General features: G+C 43.7%; 1 protein-coding gene across 1 annotated transcript in view; it reads left to right on the plus strand.

Moving 5' to 3' along the window:
* LOC139412229 (thrombospondin type-1 domain-containing protein 4-like) overlaps positions 1 to 14,532 on the plus strand; it is a 60,478-nt gene that overhangs the window by 41,855 nt on the left and 4,091 nt on the right. Inside the window, exons 7-16 of the mRNA XM_071159055.1 lie at positions 7,792 to 7,999; positions 10,953 to 11,128; positions 11,259 to 11,349; positions 11,513 to 11,710; positions 11,874 to 12,003; positions 12,267 to 12,471; positions 12,877 to 13,050; positions 13,427 to 13,600; positions 14,045 to 14,224; positions 14,370 to 14,514. Of these exons, the coding sequence (XP_071015156.1) occupies positions 7,792 to 7,999; positions 10,953 to 11,128; positions 11,259 to 11,349; positions 11,513 to 11,710; positions 11,874 to 12,003; positions 12,267 to 12,471; positions 12,877 to 13,050; positions 13,427 to 13,600; positions 14,045 to 14,224; positions 14,370 to 14,514 (1,681 nt within the window). The remainder of the gene's footprint in view (positions 1 to 7,791; positions 8,000 to 10,952; positions 11,129 to 11,258; positions 11,350 to 11,512; positions 11,711 to 11,873; positions 12,004 to 12,266; positions 12,472 to 12,876; positions 13,051 to 13,426; positions 13,601 to 14,044; positions 14,225 to 14,369; positions 14,515 to 14,532) is intronic.

The following is a 14,532-nucleotide window of genomic DNA, read 5'->3' on the forward strand; positions in this document are numbered from 1 at the left end:
ATATATCACTCTACTCTTCACTGTTGAGAAAACATCCCCCAGTCATGACAAGTATATATGACTCTACTCTTCACTGTTGAAGACCCCACTCCTATCCGGAGCAACAAAAAGTATTTGAGTTACTTTAGCTTGTTGCCATACTATTACCATGTTACTACCACTTTATCCTGTATTTTATCCTGTGCTGATGTGAAGTGCTACAGGAGAGGGTGTCTTTAAAATGGATGGAAGACCCCAATAGCCCTACTCCTTTCAGTGGGAAGAGTTATCCCCACAGTTCAGTCATTATCCCTGGTTGTTTTGGATACACACTTGAGGTTTGACACATGATTTATGTTGGGAAATGCCATGTAGTGGGAAAGAACCCATGAGTTATCACTGTCTGGTCCAAGAAAACCAAGAGTTTGTGCTTCTTTTAGTGGTTACGAACTCAGATTATTGCCTTGGCTTGGTTGACTTCCCAACACATCCGTGATACAAGTTCCAGAGATGAAATCAGAGGAAACGGCTGTGATTCTTGAAAGTATGTCTTCCATTCTTCCATTTACAGACGGATTGTGATGGTCCATTTGTCTATTTAATTTTGTGAAGCAAAATGTTTTAAAAAGTGCACACGCATGGAAAGGTTATAGGACATAAATAGATTTTCTACTTCTTTGTTGAAGGCTGCCAATTTTCCCTCTCTTCTGTCATAGCAGCCAGAACGGACATATTTCCTCATCTCCTTTTAATGCTGCAATCTGATATGGACATGTCAATTGATATTGGAAGTTGTACAGTACCACAGCAGGTCTAGCACTATTCATTGGGAGTTGCCCTTCAATGTCTGATGGATGTAGTTTACAAAGTGACTTAATTATACTGTACGCAAGTGAAAATCACCTTTCACCTTGTGATCACTGAGCAGTCCCCAGCACTACAGTAGCCTACCTCCACCACAGCTGCAGATGTGTTTCCAGTGCTGACTGTGTTGAAGGCAGTGTGTGTTGTCAGCGACCTCACCCTCATTAAACACTGTTCTGATAAAGGAGCCTCTAAAGGGAAGTTAGAAAGGAACACAGCATCTCACCATGTGGGAGACAGATGCTTGTGGCCTACGCCCCTGCCAACGGTCGGCCACATGCACTTCACATGGACCGACCGACCGAACGGAGGGGGTGGGTTGTCATGCCATTCAAGGACGTTATACTGGATTCTGTGTGAGAAATGAAATAGGAATCAGTGGTAAAACACAAACAGACACTATTATATGGGACATGTGGCTCTATATTTTCTAATGATATACAGGATGCCAGTATGGTCCTATTCTAAAAGCTGGCCAGTGTTTCAACTCAGCAGATCCAATATTCAGTGTTCACAGGGTTTGCATTTGTCCTAGCCTTGGTAACAATTTAAAAGCTGATGGAATTGAGTATTTTGTTATTTTCTAAATAATCACATTTACTTTATACCTATATTGTGAATACCTTGCAACAACATCAGCAGCATAGAGGTGTTGGGTTAAATGCACTTCTAATATACAATATGACCCAGTTTACTTTTTATTACTACAATTTCTTCTAGAGCAATGAGTCACATTTTTGATAATGATCCCCACTCAATGATCCCCACTTTTTCATGTTGAGGTTGTGGTCAGTCATTGAGTTTTCTATAGATTTCAGCATAATGTCCTTTCCATTCAGTGGCCATCTTGCTGTAAGGTCACCTCCGCTGTGAATTATTATCTGGTATGACATTGCCCCAGAATTCTCAGCTTGGAAGCCCAGTAATGTAAATATTACATTTCCAGATGAGCTGGCGTATGTATCATTGCAAGCCAAGTCTTGATAACAGCAATGGCAACGCTCCAGCAGAGCTCTCTGCTGGCTGTACAGCAAGTGAAGAGTTGAAAATGTTCTCATAATGTTCACAAAACACTCTGTTACTTTTTGGTCGTAAATTTGGTCGACAGGGTGTGTGTGTTTCTTTTATGTCAAAGTGAAGTGTTATCATTTGAAAATAAAGGGAGAATTCCTTTAATCTGAAGATTTTCTCATTAGAATTTAAGTTGAATCAAATGTAATTTTTTAAGCGAGGCCAAACCATTTAGCTGACACTTAATTCTAGAGCCTGTTATTGATATTAATATGTATTCCATTAATGCAGCATTCATTTAGTTTGTTGTCATTTGATAAACATGTTGAGACAACATGTTAGGTGTTAAAATATTAGATGTTCTGTTAAATAATATGCAAGATTTCAACCTTGAAACATATCTAAGTTTGTGCACTCAAAGTTGATGTACCCTGTAATAGTGTTAAGGGTCTAAGTGTGTTAATATATTAATGTATTCAGTGAGTAGTCTTGGTGCTTTCTCAGGGACTCATTGAGCGATCTACCTTCCTGACCCTGCTGAAGTTAAGCTTCAGTCAGTTATCCCTGGTGGTTTCCAGGCTGGTGGGTCGGTCTGGCATGGCACCCAGAGTATAATATTGTGGGAACACCTAGTCTAAGCTCTGACAAGACCCAAGTACGTTCTGACCTCAAGCCATGGACTTGGCAGAGATCAGAAGAGTTATGGTCTAGGATCAGTTACAGCATGACTGAATAATAGTGTCTGGAGTCCCTGATATGCAGAGTGTGTGGTTGATAATGGATCATTTGTGTAGATGGGGCTCCTGAAACAGCTGCATGAATCTGGATGTATTTGTGTGCCATAGTGCTCCCTGATAGGCTTATACAGTACAGCTGTCTGCACATGTTAATGTCAATCACTCGTTAGCTTAAATCTCCTTGTCATTAGTGGATTTCTCTGTCTAAACATCCACTCACAAACAGTCTCCATTTTAACCCAGGGTCCCAGTCCCACGCCTGTGAGAAACCCTAGCAGTCAGTCCACTGATTACTTTTTCAACCACATCTATAACTTCATTTGGGGTGGATAAAGGCCACGATTAAGTCAGAACTAGTGTTAACTGGCGTTGGCAGACATACGCATAGCAGATGTTTTGGAGGTGTTGGAGGTGTAACTGTGGTGTGAGCTGACAAATAGGTGAGTGGCTGCTCTTGTGTCACAAACCGCGTTAGAAGTTCAAAACGGCGATAGAAAGAGTAGGCTTCTAATGCATGTTTTCATATTAATTTGAATGAGGGGAGGGGGGGGGGGGGGGGTTAAAGTCTATCAGTCTAATCAAGGTGTAGACAATAGAACATCACGCATTTGAGTGTTTGAACTTGTAACGCGGCTGCATGCGACTTGTCGGATTATAAAATCAGGTGATTTCGTTGCCACGATAAGCTAATGCAAGGAGCCGCTTGTGGATCTGTCAACTCTAACGTAGTTCCACCTCCAATACCGCCAAAACAATCTCTATGCGGATGTTGGCTAGCGCAGATCTAATAGATTCCAGCCCGAAGTCTTTACAGTCAAAGAAAGATGGGGGCTGGTCGACTTAAGGACTGTAAGATGTTTCCAACATTCCTGTTGACTCCAGCATAAAGTCACTGTGACCACTCATTTTTATATTCATATTCATTCCTTGTGGGAAACCACAAACCAAGGCCCCCCACACAGTTAAAAGCAACATTATTGCAAGGCAAGTGTAACCTGTGCCAAGCCTGTGGGAAAAGAATCAAGTGACATGGAGTGTCTTTGCAACTGTTTATTGACAGTTTGTGCATGTTTGTAATGAAATAAATGTTGTTTTTTCATTCCTTCTTTACCCACTCAATTAGTGCATTAGGCACTTATTTTAAAGCTCCCAAACCTTGATTTCTGAGAAGAGGCGCCTCTGTGCACAGCTGAGGACAGGCTTGGAATTGGGATAGCTTTACCATCATAGTGAGACTGTAGTTCAAGGGTATCTAATAACCTTATGAATGCAAACTCAAACTTTTGTTATAAAGTGGTTACTGGTATGATGGAAAGAGACCGATAGTCTGCTGGTTCAGTTGTGTAGAATTTCATAAATTAAATTAAACTCAACAAGGGATTATTATCCCTATCATGACAAGCCAATTCCTAAAAGCACAAGACTTTACATCTGTTTTATCTGGAAAAGTACTGCTGGGGTTTATTGGAAGGCTAATGTTGTTTTCATCTGACGTTCCTCACTTTGACTGGTAGTTGACTACCGTCCTGACTCGTCTAACCATTTCCAGATGAGGTGGATTTTTAGTGACATTTAAAGGCCCATTATAGTGCTACTGAAAGGGGATGTCATCCAACGCCAAGCATAATTATAAACCACCCACAGAGAGCAGATTAGAAAAAAGCAATGATGTGGTCTCTTAATAAATTGAGTACTTAAACACTGTGGATCCCCTTGAAAGGGAAAAACTAGGATCCCTCCAAACTTGGTTCAGTGAGACACCTAATTTTGATGGATTCGTGATGCAGGACCATTTATACTTGATATATCAAGGACAGCCTGGATGACTGTTTTCAGGTTTGGGAGACAAATGACTGCTGGCTTCACTGTTTTGCATGGGGTATCATCTGTTCTCCAAAGTCTGTTTTGACAGTTTATGATTTGAAAGATGTACTGTACAGTGATATCAAATAATGCCCACACTTCAATGCTTCCTGTATAGGTCTAAGCCATTTTACCATATTAAAAGGCTTGGAAAACCTTATTGCACAATTTTTCTAAAAACACTATGACGCCTCTTAGTCACATGATATTTCATACATTGACGGATGACTCAGATTACTGGTAATAAATTATGTGGCTCTCCATTCACACGTTAACACACAGTGATTCAGAGCTTTTCCCAGGCAAACGGTCACAGACAACCATTACTCGCCGAGCTTGTCAAGCTGTTGTTTATGAGGGGAAGGAAGGAACCGTTTTCTTTCTCCTGGGATTAAGGCTAAACATTGAAATGATATCTGATAATGTTGTTACTTAAAGTCAGGGTGTTTTATGGTGAAAATTGAGAAGACAGATACTACTCACTTGGTATCCCAATTGTTTGCATACTATGTGATGTATGAAAATATAATAATGTGTAAACTCATATGGAACTATCTGGTTTTCATCATGTACCAATCTTACATTTGAGTGCCTATAGGCTACTGTAGATCCGTTTTTATCCATAATTCCACATTGGCCAATATGGAATTATGGCAAGCCAGTTAAGAACAAATTCGTATTTACAATGAAGGCCTACCCAGACGACGCTGGGCCAATTGTTCGTCGCCCTATGGGACTCCCAATCACGACCGGATGTGATGCAGCCTGGATTCGAACCAGGTACTGCAGTGATGCCTCTTGCATTGAGATGTAGTGTCTTAGACCACTGCGCCACTCGGGAGCCAGTAGAAGGAGGTGGTGTGTATTTGTTTTGGCCTGGGTGGAGTGTTGGCCCGATGCAGACCTCGCTGCTATGGGTGGGCGAGAGCCAGGCTTCTGTCTTCTGAGCCTACCCCAATCTCCTCAGTCCACCCCTAGCCCTGGCCTGGCTACCATCTCCATCTTCCATCCCCATATCCCAGCCTGCATCCAGCCTGCAGCTGACTGTCTTACTGCAGCTCCAGGAAGAACTAAGTCCGCTGAGAGAGCATGAATCTACAGCAAAACCCTTTTTAATTACCACTGTAGACTGCTCTTCATTTGTTTGTGTGATTATTCTATGTAAGCCTAGTTATGTCCCGTGCTTAAGGACCACACATAAAATGTTGTGTAATATTTTTTGTTGGGACGTAATATATATAGTTGGTCTGAGAAAATACGCCGGTTTAGCAAGGCAAGATCCCCATTAGTCCTGGTTTGGGATTGTGAGAAAATACGCCGGTTTAGCAAGGCAAGATCCCCATTAGTCCTGGTTTGGGATTGGGAGGAAATTGTTTGTGACAGGGTTTTGTCTAGGAACGGGGGGATTATTGACTGGACTGCTTAAAACTTCTTGAGAATACTTGACACGCAGACGTCCCAAGTATGCCCCTGGAAATGCAAATGCGCTACGCTAAATGCTAAATGTACTCGTTACAACTCAATCTTTGATCAAAATTCACAAGCAGGGTATTGAATTAAAGCTACACTCGTTGTGAACCTAGCCAGCAAGTCAGATTTTTAAAATGCTTTTCGGCGAAAGCATCAGAAGCTATTATCTGATAGCATGCACCCCCCAAAATGCCAGCTCGACACGTAAACAACAGATTTTGCGATAGCCGGCGCTACCCAAAACGCAGAAATAAAATATAAAACATTCATTACCTTAGACGAGCTTCTTTCTTGGCACTCCTATATGCCCCATAAACATCACTATTGGGTCTTTTTTTCGTTTAAATCGGTCCATATATACCCAAAATAGCTTTGTATGGAAGTTGTGTCATTCAGAAAAAATCATCGTTTTTAAACGCTGCGTAATTTTTTAAAATTAAAAAAGTCGACGATAAACTTTCACAAAACACTTCGAAATCCTTTTGTAATCCAACTTTAGGTATTAGTAAACGTTTATAATCTATCAAAATGATTACAGGGCGATGTCTCTTCAATAGGTCTTCACTTCAAAAACAATGCCGTCTGATCTCTCCCTCAACTGCATCCGGGTGAAGACTGGGAAAATGGAGGTCAGACAGAAGGATTTTCCAACAATTAATTCAATTGAAAATTAGGACAATGGCGCCATCGTGCGGAATTTGTATGAATTGCAGGCAGATTCCCATTAAATTCTGTTCTCTTTTAACAACTGGTGGAAGTGACTTATGGAAATTATTTTTTGCTTTCAGAGAGCAGTTTTTCTTGCGTTTTTCAATGAAACACACGATCTGTTATAGTCACAGCCGTGATTTAACCAGTTTTATAAACTTCAGAGTGTTTTCTATCCACACATACTAATCATATGCATATACTATATTCCTGGCATGAGTAGCAGGACGCTGAAAAGTTGCGCGATTTTTAACAGAATTTTCAAAAAAGGAGGGGGTAGAAGTAAGAGGTTAATTAATTAATTAACGTAACATTCCCTGAAAGATACTGACTGACTAAAGACAGTCGAATCACAGAGGAGCTTTGTGTCATTAAAACAGCTTTTTTGTCCCCTGCTGACTCCTCCATTGGTCGTTCCTTCGGTTCGAGTGGTGGCGGACTGAGGGCGTATCCTGATCCTGGCACACCAGTGTCTACTCTCCACTGCCCAGGGGTCTGGAATTATAGAAGTACGGTGGCCTGCTGGGATCAGTCCCAACTAGGCCCCTGCCTGCAGCACCTGTTGACACAGCAAGCTACTTTTACGTCTGAATTGGCTGGATTTATCGACTGCTGATTTGAGTGTTCTATACTAACCTTATCCAGGCTTCCTGTAATTTAAGAGTGCCAATGTGACAGAGAAAGCTAACACCCCTGAGGATTTGCTCTGAAACTTTGTGAGCCGTTACTACTCCAGCATCGTGCCAAAAATATGCCTGTTGTTGGAATGAAGCTGGTTCAGGCTAATTGGTTGTTGTGTTATGGTAGTTAATTATGTGCAGCAGGTCAGGGAGTTAGAGAGGTGAAATAACATGGGTTTGTTTATGAATATGCTGGATAGGCTTTGGTTTATTATCTCTCATTCTCCCCTCTTTACTTGATTAATGAGGTTGCTCATGTTATTTACTTTTCCATGCACTTCAGTGGTAAAACAGTTGCCTGTTAAAACAGATGTCTCAGTGGCTCAACAGTTGAACATTGCTTCACCTCAAAAATCCTACAGTCCCTCTGCTTACAACAAAAAGTGTACTGTACTATTTGTTATGTACCGGCGTTGATTAGTGATGTGCTATACATGTCCTCTGTCCCCTCATTTGACCTCCTTCTCCCTCTCTGACAGAGTCTGGGCTGCGATGAGTACCTGGGCTCAGGCAAGGTGATGGACAAGTGTGGGGTGTGTGGCGGGGACAACACGGCCTGTAAACTGGTGTCAGGGCTCTTCCAGCAGCACAGCCTGAACAAGGTGGGCTACCACAAGATAGTGGAGATCCCAGAGGGAGCCACCAAGATCAACGTCACCGAGACGGTGAAGAGCAGGAATTACCTGGGTGAGTAGGACTGTGACTGACCAGTGTTTTAACCCGGGTCAGACTGTGTTAGCCCGCTCCAGCTAAAGCGTAGACATTACCCACTGGGCACAGATTCAATGTCTATTCCACGTTGTTTCAATTTAATTTCATTGAAATCATGAGGAAACAACGTTGATTCAACCAGTGTGTGCCCAGTGGTTAGCTTGGGAGGCAAGTCTTCATGTCTGAGGCAAGGTTACTCAACACACAAGCATGGTTCCAAACCACCTCTTTTTAACTACAGAGTTACCAGCTCTTTATCCACGGCCCATTAAGGCTCCATATATCTCTGTCTGAAGACCCATGAGCTATGACACATGCAATAGCAATTTTAGGTTTTCCCTTCGACCACGTTAGATTATGTTTCATATTACATTAACGGTACTAATAAAGTCACAATTTAAAGATAAGCTTCAGGTTATAAAACATCTGACAGCAGTAGCTATTGTTTTTTATATCATTTAGGTCATGTTATGCTACATCCGTGCTGTGAGCCTGGTATCAGGCAGCAGGGAACAGCTGCTTGTTAAATTGATTTGATTCATTTAATTAAAAGGCAGCTTAAATACAGAGCAGGAGGGATTTTTCCGGAATTTTGGATGTGAGCATTTCTATGTTGTCAGTAGTAAGTAACCACACAGTGCACTTCTGGTTACAATCTTTTATTTTTTTAAAGCTCTTTGCTGTAATTCATTGAATAAATAAGATATTGTCTTTATAGGAGCATAACAGTGTGACACAGAAGTGGGTCTATTTTCAGGAATGACTTCTGGAATGTCAGTGTTTTATTGTTGGAGACATTGGTTTAATGAGAGCCATGCCATAGCATAGCAGTGCGTCTGGGAGAGAGAGAGAGAGCGAGAGAGAGAGCGAAAGAAAGGTGAGAAAGAGAGAGACAGAGAGCGAGAGAGAGAGAAAGGGAGAGAGAGGGAGTGCCTGGCCCCCACTTCCCCTGGCCTGGCTGCTCCCCTCAGGGGAAAGTATATAAACAAGCTTTCATTAGAGGACCTTTTCCTCCAGCCTTCCCATCCTTTTTAATTAAGGTGAGGAATTTCACTGCTGCCTAGAAAACCACCACCACCACTGAGCCCAGCGATGGAACCTGCTTTGAAACTACTTTTCTAAGTCAAAACTACTAACTGGGGGTGCCAAGTTATGCCTTCCTTTTTTAATATGAGTCCCCACTCAACCCCTACACAATACTTACTCATTGAGTAAGCACCTAAGCAGGAAATGTAGAGTATGCGTGAACAATGGCTCCTTTCAGTGACTGCTGTTCCTGCGTCGCTTGGCGTTGTTGTTGGAAGAGTTCATATATCGGTGGGTAAAAGCGTGCTGTGATGCAACATCCTGGGGATAAACAGGACCGAGGATTCTTCCACGGAACTACTTATCGTTACCATTATTCCCTGATGTTTGCTCCATTCTCCTCAATAGACTTCTGTTCTAGTTTATTTCTGCATGCCTAATATGTGCTTTTAGTTGTCCAAACACTCTTATACACTGCTCAAAAAAATAAAGGGAACACTTAAACAACACAATGTAACTCCAAGTCAATCACACTTCTGTGAAAACAAACTGTCCACTTAGGAAGCAACACTGATTGACAATAAATTTCACATGCTGTTGTGCAAATGGAATAGACAAAGGTGGAAATTATAGGCAATTAGCAAGACACCCCCAATAAAGGAGTAGTTCTGCAGGTGGGGACCACAGACCGCTTCTCAGTTCCTATGCTTCCTGGCTGATGTTTTGGTCACTTTTGAATACTGAGGGTGCTTTCACTCTAGTGGTAGCATGAGACAGAGTCTACAACCCACACAAGTGGCTCAGGTAGTGCAGCTCATCCAGGATGGCACATCAATGCGAGCTGTGGCAAGAAGGTTTGCTGTGTCTGTCAGCGTAGTGTCCAGAGCATGGAGGCGCTACCAGGAGACAGGCCAGTACATCAGGAGACGTGGAGGAGGCCGTAGGAGGGCAACAACCCAGCAGCAGGACCGCTACCTCCGCCTTTATGCAAGGACGAGCAGGAGGAGCACTGCCAGAGCCCTGCAAAATGACCTCCAGCAGGCCACAAATGTGCATGTGTCTGCTCAAACGGTCAGAAACAGACTCCATGAGGGTGGTATGAGGGCCCGACGTCCACAGGTGGGGGTTGTGCTTACAGCCCAACACCGTGCAGGACGTTTGGTATTTGCCAGAGAACACTAAGATTGGCAAATTCGCCACTGGCGCCCTGTGCTCTTCACAGATGAAAGCAGGTTCACACTGAGCACATGTGACAGTCACACAGACGTGACAGTCTGGAGACACCATGGAGAACGTTCTGCCTCCTGCAACATCCTCCAGCATGACCGGTTTGGCGGTGGGTCAGTCATGGTGTGGGGTGGCATTTCTTTGTGGGGCCGCAGAATTATTTCCTGTCTGTCTAAGCACAGTAGAGCTGATAGTGACAGGAAGGGTTGCTGTCTGTCTCATAGAAATATAACTACTAGAATGGACATTTCCATTCAAGTTGTTGTTCTGTGATGGGGGACCGGCGGCCATATTGAGTGCCCCCAAACTTCCTGTAAAGCAGGAAGTTCAGCATTTAATATGAAAATAGCTCACACCTTTCCAAATACAGAAATCCTCAGGAAAAAAAGCAGTGTATTTTGTAAATGAGCAAACCTGTTAGTAAAGAGCTGGCATAGCTTTATGTTCATTGTGTAGCTGAATCGCTCAACTCTACAGCCACATTGGAGAATTCCATGGTTAGGGCAACAGGCCATCTGAAAAACATTACAGAAAAGTTACATATCTTGAAAACTTGAGTGCTGACAATCAAAACATTTTGGGACTATGTCAACAATGGACTAATGAAACAAATAACAAAAGATAGTTTTTCTTCAATGTGTGTTTTATTAACAGTCAACTCATGGTCTGTCTGCAGCTCTGAAAAGCCGCTCAGGTCGCTCCATCATCAATGGGAACTGGGCCATTGACCGGCCAGGGAAGTATGAGGGGGTGGGCACCATGTTCACCTACCGACGACCCAATGAGGTCACCAGCACCGCCGGGGAGTCCTTCCTGGCTGAAGGGCCAACCAATGAGATCCTGGATGTTTATGTATGTAACCAGTCAACTTGTATGTACAGTAAAATGTAGCTCATATTGGCACATATTTCTCTGTCAGTTTACACTGGCACATTGCGTTATAATTAACTTGTTTACTGAAGAATTTTTGCTCTGTCCTCAGGTGATCTACCAGCAGCCCAACCCAGGAGTGAGCTATGAATTCATCCTTCCCTCTGACAACCCTCCACAGCACCCCAACCACAGACCTGGAGGTGAGGCTCCCCATAGTTACTGATGCAACTGACTGGGACTGTATGGCCTAAATGAACTATTAGTCCACAAAGGGAGGGGGTCACAACCACTGATGGCGCTGCATCTCAATGACTGAGTTTTCCCCTGTTTATTTTGGCTGAAATACCATGTTCGATCTCCCAGGGAATACTCTGCATGGGCAAAGTGGGATTGACCACCGGGGCAACCCCAACCAGGAGGGGTACGATCCAGCAGGAGGGGGCAAATACCCTCCCCAGGTACCCAACAACCAGGTGCCAGCGGTCCAGCCACCCAAACGTCAGAGAGAATACAACTGGAAACTGTCTGGGGCAACAGAGTGTAGCGCCTCCTGTGGCAGAGGTAAGACATGGCATGCATCTTTGTCGGAACTGAAGCCCCAAGAGGTCTCAACCTCTAATTGATACTAGTTGATCAACTAGGTTTAACAGATTCCCACAGTGAGTAGTGAAGATGCAGTATTGAGGCATGAACATCTAACGCTCTTCTGTGTATTGGTTTTCAGGTAGCAGGTACACCATCTTCCGCTGTGTCCACAGACTGAGCCATGAGCAGGTACCAGGGAACCAGTGTGACAGCAGCACCAGGCCCAGTTCACAGGAGGAGCCCTGCAACCTTCAGTCCTGCCCTGCCTTGTGAGAGACCCCTCTGTCTCAACCACACATTACATACTAAACACACTGGTTCAATACATACACAGAGCTTTAGCAAAAGTCAGAAGACCCAGATTTCCTATAATTTTTATGAAAAGTTCCTTACCCGTTAAATTTATAGTTTAATAATTAGATCATAATTAGAATCTAATTGGACAATTGACCACATGTTTTATTAGCTATGTTGGGACCACATAGCTATTGTGTCCCTCTGAACATGGGGCCTTGTGTATCCTACTGTGCAGTTGGGACATTGGTGAGTGGTCGGAGTGCAGTAAGACATGTGGCCTGGGTATGCAGCACCGCCAGGTCTTGTGCAGGCAGGTGTATGCCAACCGGACCCTTAACATCCACACCAGCCGCTGCCGCCACCTGGAGCAGCCCGAGACCACCAGCACCTGCCAGCTGAAAATCTGCAGCGAGTGGCAGATACGAACCGAGTGGAGCGCCGTGAGTGACAGCTGTCAATCAATATGCTTCAAATAGTATTTGTTTCAAATACTTTAGCTTGCTCGGCACATGGAACTATTAGAATAGTCTTAAAAGTGTAAACATACCCCACCCATCTGAGGCAGGCTCAATTCAAAGTACTCAGACAAGATTTAACATACTGTATTAAAAGAATGTATCAGAAAGTACATGAACCCCAATTAGATAAATGTTATCATTCCTCTAAAGTTTCTAACATTCCTTATCATATATTAAACCCAAGCAAGTATTCTATGGAGCATTTTCCCAGTTGTTTTCACAGACAACAGGTTACATTCATCAGAGAGAACTGACCCATGTTTACAGTGTGAGATGAACTGAACACTACCCCTATAGTATTTTACTGTCCCTCCTGTGTTTCCCCAGTGCTCTGTTCCCTGTGGCGTGGGCCAGAGGACCAGGGAGGTGCACTGTGTCAGCAACATGGGAGACTTTGTGTCAAACGAGGAGTGCAACATGAAGCTGCGACCCAGTGACAATGAGAACTGTGACATGGGGCCCTGTGCTAAAAGTTGGTTCTTCACTGATTGGGGGAATAAGGTATGTATGTGTAGGACTGAGGACATGGACTCTCACCATCACTCTCTAACACTTTTCTAACCTAATACTGTAGTAATTGTTTGATTGCATCTACTACAGTATTGTAGATGCAAGATTATAATTGAAGACAAATTGACTTGATACTAGTGTTAAAAACGAGGGTGATACTAGGGCCGGGTTCCAATCAGATAGCGCTTTGTCAGCTTTGCACTTTTTAAAGGCAATGTTCCCCATTCACAGTAAACGCTGCATATGCCAGCTCAATTGGAAATTACCTTTGAAAGTGCGCTATACACAGATCTACCTCTGATCGGATTGAATCAAGGCATAGGTCAACTGTTTGTATTGTCACTTACCATGTCTTTGCTCTCTGCAGTGTTCTGCTGAGTGTGGGATGGGCATCCGGACCCGTGGCGTTCTGTGCCTGACCAATCACATTAGCAGCTTGCCTCTGGAAGGGTGTGGCCATGAGCGCCCCACTGACTCTCAGGTCTGTAATCACGGCCCCTGTGAGAGTCGCATCGAGTGGTTTACAGCCCCCTGGAGTCAGGTAAGACAGGACAACGCCGGGTCAAACTGGGCTTGTAGGGACACATCTGGGAAAAGATTAGGATGAGGATTTGCTGCAGATTTTACAGATGTCTCCTGCTCATTACTTACATTTTTGCTGATGTCTCATGTCAGTGTTGTATTACCTATCCCCACCCCAAAAAACATTTCTTACCCCAGGACGAAAATAGGAAGTCTCAAATGTTACAAATCCATTGTCCATTATTTCCACTTGAAGTAGATATTTAGTTCAGGACAAGGCTTAATCTGTGTCCGGGAAACCAGCCCTGTAAGTAAGGGGTACCTTCTATAACTCAAGTCGGCCAATCAACTGAGCCAGTGATGCCTTTTTCTTTTTCTTAAAACAAAACATGTTGAAACAGTTCAGATGTCTCATGTCATGCCCATGTGTAGTATTACCTATGGTATTTTCTCCTTCCCCCAGTGTTCAACGGAGTGTGGCTCGGGCAGCCAGCAGAGGGCAGTGGTGTGTCTGATGAAGTCAGACGAGGGGTTCAATGTAATGCCGCCCTACGAATGTTCTTCTCTAGACAAGCCTCTTAATCAGCAGAGTTGCCACCTCAAGCCCTGTGGGGCCATGTGGTACCACACAGACTGGAGCGCTGTGAGTAACTGTACAAGCACATGCCCACACTCACAAGAAAAAACACACACACACGCTTTTATGTGGAGTTGTGAAATACACTCTCTTGAAAGCGTAATTGAAGAAAGGGAGAATGAGGTTTGAACTGTATTCTCTGTCCCTGCAGTGTTCTAAGACGTGTGAGGGGGGCTTCCGTGTGAGGGAGGTGCGCTGTCTGTCTGATGACATGCTTTCCAGTGAGGGCTGTGAAGAGGAGCTGAAACCAGTGGAGAGAGAGGAGTGCAACCCAGAGCCCTGCGTCCCACACATAGGTCAGTTACTACTGTGTA

The sequence above is a fragment of the Oncorhynchus clarkii genome, chromosome 6 (genome assembly GCF_045791955.1).
Source record: "Oncorhynchus clarkii lewisi isolate Uvic-CL-2024 chromosome 6, UVic_Ocla_1.0, whole genome shotgun sequence".
In the NCBI taxonomy this organism is placed as follows: Eukaryota; Metazoa; Chordata; class Actinopteri; order Salmoniformes; family Salmonidae; genus Oncorhynchus; species Oncorhynchus clarkii.